Source organism: Hylobates moloch, unplaced genomic scaffold (assembly GCF_009828535.3).
Source record: "Hylobates moloch isolate HMO894 unplaced genomic scaffold, HMol_V3 SCAFFOLD_1, whole genome shotgun sequence".
Lineage (NCBI taxonomy): Eukaryota > Metazoa > Chordata > Mammalia > Primates > Hylobatidae > Hylobates > Hylobates moloch.
Genome location: NW_026652276.1, coordinates 104,742,564 through 104,755,843, shown reverse-complemented (window position 1 = coordinate 104,755,843; position 13,280 = coordinate 104,742,564). Strand labels below are relative to the sequence as shown.

At 47.1% G+C, this 13,280-nt stretch overlaps 1 protein-coding gene across 8 annotated transcripts in view; it reads right to left on the bottom strand.

Annotated features, from left to right (window-relative positions):
• LOC116811862 (DNA-directed RNA polymerase III subunit RPC9) overlaps positions 1–11,161 on the bottom strand; it is a 42,651-nt gene extending 31,490 nt beyond the window's left edge. For 4 of the 8 annotated variants that reach the window (XM_058444257.1, XM_032757276.2, XM_058444277.1 and 1 more), the window contains exon 1: positions 10,908–11,161. In XM_058444257.1, coding sequence (XP_058300240.1) covers positions 10,908–11,129 — 222 coding nt within the window. In that variant the 5' untranslated portion in view covers positions 11,130–11,161. The remainder of the gene's footprint in view (positions 1–10,907) is intronic. The other 4 variants (XM_058444265.1, XM_032757285.2, XM_032757303.2 and 1 more) reach the window with 3 other exon arrangements.
• Positions 11,162–13,280: the final 2,119 nt, after the last annotated feature.

Here is a 13,280-nt window from a genome sequence, read left to right as displayed (position 1 = left end):
GTTGTTGGCAACAGGATATGGTGAAACCAGGCAGACATCAACTTAATCAAGTTATCCAATTTCACAGCACCAATGATGTGATGCATGAGAAAGACACATCCCTCAGAGCAATCTAGCCCCAAGATGTTTAATTCAAATCTATCCATGAGGATATAATCAGAGAATTCCAAACTGAGGAACAGTCTTCAAAACAACTGGGTTAGATTTAGACTCTTCAAATATCAACGTCATCTGTCACAGTGCCAATGTCACAAAAAGAAGCTAAGGAAACTTCCAAAGGAAAGGAAATTAAAGAAACATGACAACTAAATGCAATGTGCAGTTCTTCACTGGATCCTGAATTGGGAGGAAAAAGAACACTATTAGGGCAACTAAAGAAATGTGAGTTTACATTGTATCTTAATAATAGTAGATATATCAGCGCTAAGTTTCCTGAGTGGGATAAGGCGATTGTAGCTACACAGAATGCCCTTTTTCAAGAAGGGGTGAAATGATCTGCTATCTACAACTCTCTAATGGTTCAGTAAAGTAAGTGTGTGCACCTGTGTATGGAGAGAAAGCTCATGCCTGTGCAAAAGAAATAAGAGAATGCCAGGCACGGTGGCTCACACCTGTCTTCCCAGCTACTCCGGAGGCTGAGACAGGAGGATCGCTTCAGCCTGGAGTTTGAATCCAGCCTGGGCTCAAGTGTCTAATCAAAAAAAAAAAGAAAGAAAGAAAGAAAGGAAGGAAGGAAGGGAAGGAGGGAAGAAGGAAGGAAGGAAGGGAGGGATGGAGGGAGGAGGGAGGGAAAAGAAAAGAGAAAAAGGAAAAGGCAGCAAATATCAGAATCAAAATGTTAACAAGTGGTGACTCTAGGTAACGCGTATACAGGTATTTGTGGCATTCTTTTTATTTTTATTTATTTATTTATTTTTTGAGAAGGAGTCTCGCTCTGTCTCCCAGGCTGGAGTGCAATGGCATGATCTCAGCTCACTGCACGCTCCGCCTCGCGGGTTCATGCCATTCTCCTGCCTCAGTCTCCCAAGTAGCTGGGACTACAGGCACCCGCCACCTGCCCGGCTAATTTTTTGTGTTTTTGGTAGAGATGGGGTTTCACCGTGTTAACCAGGATGGTCTCGATCTCCTGACCTAGTGATCCACCCGCCCCGCCTCGGCCTCCCAAAGTGCTGGGATTACAGGCGTGAGCCACCGGGCCGGCCTTTTTTTTTTTTTTTTTTTTTTTTTGAGACAGAGTTTCGCTCTTGTTGCCCAGGCTGGAATGCAATGGCATGATCTCAGCTCACCGTAACCTCTGCTTCCCGGGTTCAAGCGATTCTCCTGCCTCAGCCTCCCAAGTAGCTGGTATTACAGGCATGAGCCACCACACCTGGCTAATTTTGTATTTTTAGTAGAGACGGGGTTTCTCAATGTTGGTCAGGCTGGTCTCGAACTCCTGACCTCAGGTGATCTAACTGCTTTGGCCTCCCAAAGTACTGGGATTACAGGCGTGAGCCACCATACCAGGCCTCTAAAAGTTTTTTAGAGCTACTAGAACTTAATAGACACATCTAGCAATATAAATGTAGAAGCTATTGATCTCTACAAAGCAGGAACTGTCTGCTCTACAGCTAACACTTCAGTATTATGTAATATATTCACATGCAATCAGACTTCTAGAAACTGCTTACCAATACAAAACTTCATATTCTCCTGTAGGACTTAGAATAGTACTCATTTTACGCTGGGCGCAGTGGTTCATGCCTGTAATCCCAGCACTTTGGGAGGCCAAGTCGGGCGCATCATGAGATCAGGAGATCGAGACCATCCTGGCTAACACGGTGAAACCCTGTCTCTACTAAAAATACAAAAAATTAGCCGGGGATAGTGGCGGACGCCTGTAATCCCAGCTACTCAGGAGGCTGAGGCAGGAGAATGGCGTGAACCCGGGAGGCGGAGCTTACAGTGGGCCGAGATCGCGCCACTGAATTCCAGCCTGGGCGACAGAGAGAGACTCCATCTCAAAAAAAAAAAAAAAAAAAAAGAAAAAGAAAAAAAGAACAGTACTCATTTTATTGACATATGTTTAAAGCAAATACTCCAAGTGCATTTTAAAGACTGTCTAGAAAAAAGTCCAGGGACTTGTGCACACAGAGGAGAGACCATGTGAGAACACGGCAAGAAGTATGTAATCTGCAAGCTCAGGCAAGAGGCCTCAAAAGAAACCAAACCTGCTACACCTTGATCTTGGACTTCCAGTCTCCAGAACTGTCAAAAAACAAGTTTTTGCTGTCTAAGCCACCCAGTGTCTGGTGCTTTCTAAAAGCAGCCCTGGCAAATTAACATAGCAATGCTTGAGTGAAAAACAACAACAACAACAACAAAACCAACTGTCTAAATCTATACTACAGGCAGGCAGTTACTTAATTTCCTTAAGTAATGAATTAGATGACTGAAGCTGACTTTCTATTTGACACTTCTTGTAAAATTTGCTTAAAATGGTGAGTCAATTAAATGGATGTAAACAACTACTTGAGGAAACTGAATTCCAAATAAACAGAACAAAATGATCTCTTGGTGAACTTTCCTTAGAAGCAAACACATACACAAATGGCGCACGTGAACAGTGCCTTTTTTTTTTTTTTTTTTTTTAGACGGAGTCTTGCTGTGTCGCCCAGGCTGGAGAGCAGTGGCGCCATCTGGGCTCACCGCAAGCTCCCCCTCCCGGGTTCACGCCATTCTCCTGCCTCAGCCTCCCAAGTAGCTGGGACTACAGGCACCCGCCACCACACTCGGCTAATTTTTTGTATTTTTAGTAGAGATGGGGTTTCACTGTGTTAGCCAGGATGGTCTCGATCTCCTGACCTCGTGATCCACCCACCTCGGCCTCCCAAAGTGCTGGGATTACAAGCGTGAGCCACTGCGCCTGGCCAAACAGTGCCTGTTAATTACCGCACAGTCAACTCTTACGCAGGCAATGACGAAAAGAATTGCTCAAATTCTCCTATGCCCAACCTATGCTATCAAGTCATGCTCTGAAAACCTAAACTCTGGTACAAGCAAACTGGGCAGCTTCTGAAGTCAATGAAAAACTTAACTTGTAGCATTCTCTTGGGAGATAGCAAATGAGTATCTTCTTTCCAGTCCTGTTACTGGGTTGTTATAGTACCTATTACCCACCTTTTCTTTTTTTTTTTTTTTTTGAGATGGAGTCTCGCTCTGTCGCCCAGGCTGGAGTGCAGTGGCGCAATCTCGGCTCACTGCAAGCTCCGCCTCCCGGGTTCATGCCATTCTCCTGCCTCAGCCTCTCCGAGTAGATGGGACTACAGGTGCCCGCCACCACGCCCGGCTAATTTTTTGTATTTTTAGTAGAGACAGGGTTTCATCGTGGTCTCGATCTCCTGACCTTGTGATCCGCCCGCCTCGGCCTCCCAAAGTGCTGGGATTACAGGCGTGAGCCACCGCGCCCGGCCTACCCACCTTTTCTAAATATGAGTATTTCTGGCTGTAAAAGGAAAGAAATCCTTACAATACCTCAAAAAGATGGTACAGAGGATAGTGTCTATTTGCCCAATTATATAAATTATATTCAAGAATAAAAGAGTGGACACAAACCTTTCCAGCCATATCAATGATTTTTTTTTTTTTTTGAGACGGAGTCTCGCTCTGTCGCCCAGGCTGGAGTGCAGTGGCGCAATCTCGGCTCACTGCAAGCTCCGCCTCCCGGGTTCACGCCATTCTCCTGCCTCAGCCTCTCCAAGTAGCTGGGACTACAGGCGCCCGCCACCACGCCCGGCTAATTTTTTGTATTTTTAGTAGAGACGGGGTTTCACCGTGGTCTTGATCTCCTGACCTCATGATCTGCCCGCCTCGGCCTCCCAAAGTGCTGGGATTACAAGCGTGAGCCACCGCGCCCGGCCTCAATGATTATTTATAGACAAAGCCAAATAGCAAATACCTTACATATAGAAATACCTAATTTTGCTATATAAATATTTTGCATGGTGGCGCATGCCTGTAGTCCCAGCTAGTCTGGGACTGAGGAGGCTGAGGCAGAAGAATTGCTTGAACCCAGGAAGTGGAGATTGCAGTGAGCTAAGATTGCACCACTGCACCTTAGCCTAGGTGATGGAGCAAAACTCCATCTCAAAAAAAAAAAAAAATTGTATCCTTTTACTTGACGAAAATACATTTCCAAGTAATGGTCAAGAAGTTTTTATTTTTAAATTGTCAATCAAATAAAGCATAAATATTCCTCCCCTTTAATAAATTTCTGGGCCAGCGCGGTGGCTCATGCCTGTAATCCCAGCACTTCTGGAGGCCGAGGCGGTAGAATCACCTGAGGTGAGGAGTTCAAGACCAGCCCGGCCAACATGATGAAACCCCATCTCTACTAAAAACACAAAAATTAGCCAGGCAGCTACCCAGGAGATTGAGGCAGGAGGATAGCTTGAATGCGGGAGGTGGAGGTTACAGTTAGCCGAGATTGCGCCATTGCACTCCAGCCTGGGTGACAAGAGCGAAACTCCATCTCAAAAAAAAAGAAGAAATTTCAGGTATTATTATTATTATTATGTATTAGTTACTTAGTAGGTATTTCCTGAATAAGAATTTAAAAAGGAGCAAAAACTTAAGGGAGTTGTTCATTGTGCCTCCTCACTTCAGGTTCTGGGAGTGTCTGATAGAGGTACAATATACAGGCATCCTCTGGTATGTATTGGAGATTGGTCCCAGGACCCCCACATACACCAAAATCCGAACACGCTTGTCTCCCAGAGAGCCTTGCAGAACCAGCAGCTAGGAAGCCAGCTCTCCACATACGTGGGTATATTCTCATCCCTCAAATACTGTATTTTCATTCTCTGCATTTGGTTGCAGATGAGGAACCTGCAGACACAGAGGGCCAACTGCATTTATTTTTTAAGATCTGCATATAAGGAGATCCATGAAGTTCAAGCTCATGTTGTTTAAGGGTCAACTGTATCTGCAACTCAAGGTTCTGCTAAAGATCCTAAGGAGCAGACTTCCAAAGGTCACGTCTCCTGCTGAAGACCAGGTGAGGACCAGAAGTTAGGCTTCTAGACCTTTCCACTCCAGGGCCCTTCCACTCCCAAATCACGTCTATCTCAGGAAACCTCATTTTCCCATGATGTACTAGCTGCAAAATTCTTGATTGGTTACAGGAAGTCACTGACTACTTGGCAGAAGTGGACAGGCTGTTACAAGAACAAAAACCCCTTGATTCAAACCATTTCACTTAGGAAAATCAGAAAATATACATGCCTAGCAACTAGGATGCTAGCTAATGAATTTATCCAGTTGGCTCTCCTTAGCCTCAGGTTCCACATCCTTAGATTCAACCAACCTCAAATGAAAAACATGCAAAAAACATTTTTTTCTTTTTCTTTTTTTTCTGAGACGGGGTCTCACTCTATCACCCAGGCTGGAGTGCAGTGGTGCGATCTTGGCTCACTGCAAGCTCCGCCTCCCGGGTTCACGCCATTCTCCTGCCTCAGCCTCCCGAGTAGCTGGGACTACAGGCGTCCGCCACAGCGCCCGGCTAATTTTTTCTATTTTTAGTAGAGAAGGGGTTTCACTGTGTTAGCCAGGATGGTCTCGATCTCCTGACCTTGTGATTCCCCCACCCTCAGCCTCCCAAAGTGCTGGGATTACAGGCATGAGCACCGGGCTGCAAAAAAAATTTTTAAGGAAAATGCTACATTGTTGCTGACATGTACTATGTCAGGATGGCTGCCTCTGTAATGAACATGGATAGACTGCTTTTTGTCATTATTCCCTAAACAACACAGTACAACTACTATTTACACAGCCTTTACATTGCATCAGATATGACAAGTTGGTTGATAATCAAACAGTTTTTCCTCTGCTCTCACTCGACAACAATCAATACAGAAGACTTCTGTGACCAGATGTGTGGGGATTTCTCTCTACCAATAAGCAAGCAATCAATTCTGCAGCCAACACCAGCTGGGTGCCTTCCAATCCAATTCAATTCAGACACTATCTGAAAACAGTGTGAGATTCCACAGGCTGAGGGCTCAGTCTCAGAAGACTGCCCCTACTTCAGACACCAGTCACACATGTCAGGGCCTCCAGAACTTCTCAATGGCGGGCTTCAAGCTGCAGTTCCCAAGACCTCCTCTTTAGGCTTCATTAATTTGCTAGAATGGCTCACAAAACACTTACTTAGGTTTACTGGTTTATTATAAAGGACATTACCAAGCATACAGATGAAGTGGTGCACAGGGTGAGGGATGGAGAGGGGGCGCAGAGCTCTATGCCCTCCCCAGGCGTACCACCCTCCAGAAACTTCCACCTATTAGGCTATCCAGAAGTTCTCTTGGGTGTTTTGTAGAGATTTCATTAGAGAGATGATTGAAGCATGGCCAACCTCACAGTAATTGAATGGACAAGGAGCGTAATCTAATACTAAAAGACTGAGTGCAGACACCCAGCAAGGCCCGTCCTGATTCTTCTTGGCCTCTCTGTGCAGTATTCCTTCCTACCAGGTAAGGGGCAGGACCCCCTCTGAAACAATCAGACAAGATAGGTCAGAGAATTTCTTTACAACCAGCTCTAAGAAGAAAGGCAGGGTATGATTAGAGGGCAAGAGACAGACAGAGCTTCTATTTTCTGAGGCCTGCTTCTGAGGCTTAGAGTGCCCCAACATTCTAACAAAAGACTGTCTTTCACCTTTACTGCTCTGAAGCTGTTCCAAGGCCGCTTCAGGAACCATGGACAAAGGACAAAGACTTTAACAAAAGTTATGCTTACTGTTTTAGTCATTTAGGAAGTAACAAAGGCTTTGGCAGTTATGAGCCAGGAACCATGGACAAAAGCCGGTATTACATGTCATGGTGTCATAATAAGGCATCTAGAGATGATTTAAAGTATATGGGAGAATATGCATAGATTATATGCAAATACCACACCGTTTTATATCAGGGACTTGAGCATCTGTGAATTTTGGTATATGCAGGGGGTCCCGGAACCAATCCCCCAAAGACACTGAGAGATGACTATATTTATGAAGCTAATAAAGTATTGTTAACATTACTTTATTGAACAAGTATTTGCTGAATGCTTACTGTGTGCCAGATGCAATGCTAAGCACTAGGTGAACAGACACTGGTCCCCACCCTCCAAAAAAGTAAACATACATTTATTATTGCAACTTGTAATTATTTGAGAGAAAGTAAATCAAGGTGCTATGAAAGACAAAAAGAACTTATGTTAGTTAGACATACTGAAGACGAAAGGCAACTTTGAAAAGGGACACAACCTTCGAGAACAGGTGGCCAGGTGTGGTGGCTCACGTCTGTAATCCCAGCACTTTGGGAGGCTGAGGCGGGCAGAGCACCTGAGGTCAGGAATTGAAGCCCAGTCTGGCCAACATGGAAACCCCGTTTCTACTAAAAATACATAAATTAGCTGGGCGTGGTGTCTCACGCCTGTAATCCCAGCTACTTGGTAGGCTGAAGCACGAGAATCTTGAACCCTGGAGGCACAGGTTGCAGTGAGCTGACACTGCACCACTGTACTACAGCCTGGGTGACAGAGCAAGACTCCATCTCAAAAACAAACTAAAAAAAGAACAATAGAAGAGAACAGGACGAGGGCGAGGAGGAAAGTATACCAGACAGAGGGTACCACAACACAATGGTCCTCGGGAAGTGCTTAGAAGGTTAGAGGAGAAGGAAATACCTGTCAGTGGAAAGTGTGTGTCAGGGAGGCTGGGAGAGTGGCAAGTGGTAAGGCTGGGGAGTGTAGGTGAGGTTTTACAGGGTCTTGCAGGTCCTGGTAAGAGATGGAGATTTTCTCTAAGTACAATGGAAAGTCAATGAAGGGTTTTACCCAGGAGCGACATGTTCCAATCATTACTTAAGATCACTCCAGTTGCCATGTGGAGAACAGAATGGAGGCTGGGGAAGAGTGAACACCCAAAGGCTATTGCTTAATCCAGCCCAGAGGTGATGGACTACAAAGCTAACGGTGGAGATGGTGAAAAGTAACTGCATTCAAAATACATTCTAGGGTGGAAACAACACGACCATTATGGACTGGATTTAGGGAGTGAAGAGAGAGGGCTAGATTTTTGGTCTATGCAATTGGATAGATGATGACAAGAAGGTTAGAAACATACCTTTGGGAACCATCAGCACATAGATGGGTTAAATGACAGAGTATGGAGAGAAAGCGTCCCAGGACTGAGCCCTAAGATACCTCAACACTTAGACATCAAGCAAGAGAGGAACGGGACCCAGGGATGGACACTGAAGTAGTCCTTGATATAGGAGGAAATATCAAAAGGGAACATACATCACAAAAAAAGAAGTTTCTAGAGTTTCTGTATTAACCACTGCTGAGAGATCAAGAAAGTTGAGGCCAGAAAATCAACCTCTGGATTTGACAAGATGGAGGGATCAGGTTTTTTTTTTTTTTTTTTTTTTTTTTTTGAGACAGTCTTGCCCTGTCACCCAGGTTGGAGTGCAGTGGCACAATTTGGTTCACTGCAACCTCTGCCTCCCGAGTTCAAGTGATTCTCCTGCCTCAGCCTCCTGAGTAACTGGGATTACAGGCGCCCACCACCACACCCAGCTAACTTTTGTATTTTTAGTAGAGAGAAGGTTTTGCCATGTTGGCCAGGCTGGCCTCAAACTCCTGACCTCAGGTGATTCGCCCACTTCGGCCTCCTAAAGTGCTGGGATTATAGGCGTGAGCCACCTCGCCCCGCTGGTTCAGGTAATCTTACGGTAGACCAGTGAGGATGAAAGCCCAACAGAATGGTTGAGAGAATGAGGCGCTAATCAGCACTTTCAAGAAGTTTTGTTGAGGCCGGGCGCGGTGGCTCACGCTTGTAATCCCAGCACTTTGGGAGGCCGAGGCGGGCGGATCACGAGGTCAGGAGATCGAGACTACGGTGAAACCCCGTCCCTACTAAAAATACAAAAAAAATTAGCCGGGCGTGGTGGCAGGCGCCTGTAGTCCCATCTACTCGGAGAGGCTGAGGCAGGAGAATGGCGTGAACCCGGGAGGCGGAGCTTGCAGTGAGCCGAGATCACGCCACTGCACTCCAGCCTGGGTGACAGAGCAAGACTCCGTCTCAAAAAAATAAAAGAAAAAAAGAAGTTTTGTTGGGATGGGAAGCAGAAATGGAGTAAGAGGTGGACATGTATGTGGGGACAGGGGATTTTCTAAGATGAATTCACTAAAGCAGGGTTGTATGCTCACAGGAAATGCTCTAGTAAAGAGGGAAAAATTAGTAATGATGGCTTGGACTAGAGTAAATTATATGAATAATTTTTTAGGTTGCAGATGAAATCCCATCAGTGGGGTGCAAAATTAATTCAGTGGGTCTATCTTTTTTTTTTTTTTTTTTTTAAGACAGAGCCTTACACTGTCACTCTGGCAGGAGTATAGTGGCTCGATCTCAGCTCATTGCAGCCTCCTGGGATCAAGTGATCCTCCCATCTCAGCCTCGTAAGTAGCTGAGACTACAGACATGAACCACCACACCCAGCTAACTTTTTAATTTTTTGTAGAGACAAGGTCTCCCTATGTTGCCCAGGCTGGTCTCCACCTCCCAGGTTCAAGTGATCCTCCTGCCTAAGCTTCCCAAAGTGCTGGGATTGCTGGTGTGAGCCACCACGGTTGGCCCCATTCATCTTAATAAAAGACAATATGAGAGTGTACTCCACACATCATTGTTTCATGAGCCTTTCATTTCAGTTACACAGACATATTGTGCTTAAAAAAAAAAAAAATCGGAAGGGGCCAGGTGAAGTGGCTCACGCCTGCAATCCCAGGACTTTGGGAGTACAAAGCAGGAGGATCACTTGAGCTCGGGAGCTGGAGACCAGCCTGGGCTGTAGTGAGACCCTGTATCTACAAAACTTTTTAAAAAAAATTAGCGGTGAGTGATGGCGTGGGCCTGTAGTCCTAGCTACTGGAGAGGCTGAAGCAGGATTGCTTGAGTCCAGAAAGTGAGGCTGCAGTGAACCATGATTACACCACTGCACTCCCGCCTGGGGGACAGAGCAAGACCCTGTTTCTCAAGAAAAAACAATTAATTAAAAATGTAAAAATCTGAAATGCCATAGTACATATAACCATTAAACATGAGGCAAAAGAACATAAAGGAAACTGTATCAAATAATCAGTTCGCAGAGAACACAAGACAGGTAATATCTACAAATTAATATCAACCATATAAAGCCCACATTCAGAGTAGATGCAAAATCTTCCATTTGCACCAGGCGCAACGAGCAAGCATGGAAAAGACCACGTGGAGTTAAATTGTCAGAAAACCTCTTACCCTCACCTTGCACACACACCCACACACCCCGTGCTGTTTCTCCGGTCCCAGTCCTGGTTCACATCCTTCCCTTCTCCACCCAAAAACCAGCCCCTTCCCTCACAGTGTTGACTGCTCCCATCAAACTGAGGGCAGCTCTTCCGAGTGAGGGCTCCCCAGGGGCCCAGAGCTGCAAGCAGAGCTCTACCTGCCCCTGATCCGTCTCTCCTCCACCCACTTTCAGGGCGGACAGACTCAGGCCTTTATAGCCTTCTAAGTCCCGGGTCGGATACCAGACAGGGCTCCACCCCCGAACTGTGACCCAGAAACGCTGGTAAATGAATGAGAGAAGGAGGGGGCACATTGAAAGGCAGCCGGACACGGAGGTGCTCGGCCCCGCACCCCAGACACGGTGTGAAGGGGAAGCGAAGGCTCGGAGGGGCAAAGCGAGAGTCCTGTTCGTCCCCGTCACCACCCCGCGGCCCTCCCGGACAAGGCCGGCCCCCTGCCCTCACTCCCATACGAGGGTCGCCCAGTCCCCACGGTTCTCGGCTCTCAGCGGTCAAACCGTTGGGCTCCTCGGCCAAAAAGGGACTCGCCCGAGAAGACTTACACTTCCATGACGTCCCGCCTCGTCGCCCCTAGCTGTCAGCAGACAAAGAACCTCACACTTCACAGCTGTCCCCGCCGCCACCGACCGCGCCAAGGTGCCAGCTCCGCGCGCCAAGGTGTTCGCCGGGATCGCCGCGCTGCATGCCGGGAACTTGGCGGACCCGGAACCTCTCGCTGCGCACTCCCCTTTTTCGGGGGGCGGGGTGGGGGAGGGTCCCTGCATCCTTCCACCAGGCCGACTTAAGACTGCTAAGCGTTTGCGGACAGGATTATCTCGTGTTTTCTTTTCTTTTTTTCTTTAATCTTTTTGTTTGTTTGTTTTTTGAGACGGAGTCTCGCTCTGTCGCCCAGGCTGGAGTGCAGTGGCGCGATCTCGGCTCACTGCAACCTCCGCCTCCTGGGTTCAAGCGATTCTCCTCCTGCCTCAGCCTCCCAAGTAGCTGGGACTACAGGCGCTTGCCACCAAGCCCGACTAATTTTTTGTATTTTTAGTAGAGACGGGTTTTCACCGTGTTAGCCAGGATGGTCTCAATCTCCTGACCTCGTGATCCGCCCGCCTCGGCCTCCCAAAGTGCTGGGATTACAGGTGAGGCACCGCGCCCAGCCCATTTTTTTTCCTTTTTTGAGACAGTCTCGCTTTGTCGCCCAGGCTGGAGTGCAGTGGCACGATCTCGGCTCATTGCAACCTCTGCCTCCCGAGTTCAAGCAATTCCCTGCCTCAGCCTCCCGAGTAGCTAGGATTACAGGCGCCCGCCATATCGCCTAGCTAACTTTTGTATTTTTTAGTAGAGACGGGGTTTCACCATCTTGGCCAGGCTAGTCTTGAACTCCTGACCTCGTGATCCACCCGCCTCGGCCTCCCAAAATGTTGGGATTACACGCGTGAGCCACCTCGCCGGGCTATCTCTGTGTTCGTGGTCTAGGTTTTAACAAAGTATTAATCAGCTGAAGTTGCGAGACGTGATCAGGTTAGTGGGCCTTTGCATGTTAAAATCCCACCCCTCAGAGAGTACTGAGGCTGGTGGCATCTGGGCTGCCAGAAACATTGTAGTTTATTTATTTATTTTTTTAAGAGACAGGGTCTTGCTCTGTCGCCAAGGCTGGAACGCAGTAGTGCACTCAGAGCTCACTGCAGCCTTGAGCTCCCGGGCTCAAGCAATCCTCCCACCTCAGCCTGCCAGAGTAGCTGGGACCACAGGTGCACTCCACTACACCTGGCTAATTTTCTTTTTTCTTTTTCTTTCTTTTTTTTTTTTTTTTTTTGAGATCAGTGTCACTCTGTTGCCGAGGCTGGAGTGCAGTGTCGCCATCTCAGCTCATTGCAACCTCTGCCTCCTGGGTTCAAGCAATTCCCTGCCTCAGCCTCCCCAGTAGCTAGGATTACAGGCGCCCGCCATAATGCCCAGCTAATTTTTGTATTTTTTTAGTACAGACTGGGTTTCACCATCTTGGCCAGGCTGGTCTTGAACTCCTGACCTTGTGATCCACTCTCATCAGCCTCCCAAAGTGTTGGGATTACAGGCGTGAGCCGCCGCACCCAGCCACCTGGCTAATTTTCTAAAATAAAATTCTTTATTGTCCAAAGGGCAGCTAGAAAGTTTTTTAAGTTTTCTGTAGAGATGGGAGTCTCACTATGTTGCCCAGGCTGGTCTTGAACTCCTGGCCTCAAGTGATCCTCCCACCTCCCAAAGTGCTGGGATTACAGCTGTGAGCCACTGCAGTAGCCGCTGTTGCCTACTTTGTAAATAATAAGGGTGTTAAATAATCCTTATAAAGTGCCTGGCACTTTATTAATTACTGTGGCAATACAACCATGACTCTCTATGAAGTAGATTCCATTATTATTGACGTTTTATAATTGAAGAAACAGAGGCAGACTTGGAGAGATTATGATTTACCAAAAGTCACTCATCTAGGAACTTGTTCAGTGGGTATTGAACCCCAGTCAATCTGAACAAATACAATGGATGCATTAACTAGAGACTGATGAGTGGATGAGTAAAATGTGCTACTTCTGTACAATGGAAAACTACTTTAAAAGGTGGCCGGCTGGGCGTGGTGGCTCACGCCTGTAATCCCAGCACTTTGGGAGGCCAAGGCGGGCAGATCACAAGGTCAGGAGATCCAGACCATCCTCGCTAACAGGGTGAAACCCCGTCTCTACTAAAAATACAAAAAAAATTAGCCGGGCGTTGTGGTGGGCGCCTGTAGTCCCAGCTACTAGGGAGGCTGAGGCAGGAGAATGGTGTGAACCCGGGAGGCAGAGCTTGCAGTGAGCCAAGATCGTGCCACCACACTCCAGCCTGGGAGACAGGGCAAGACTCTGTCTCAAACAAATAAAAATAGAAAGGAGGCCAGGCTTGGTCCCAACACT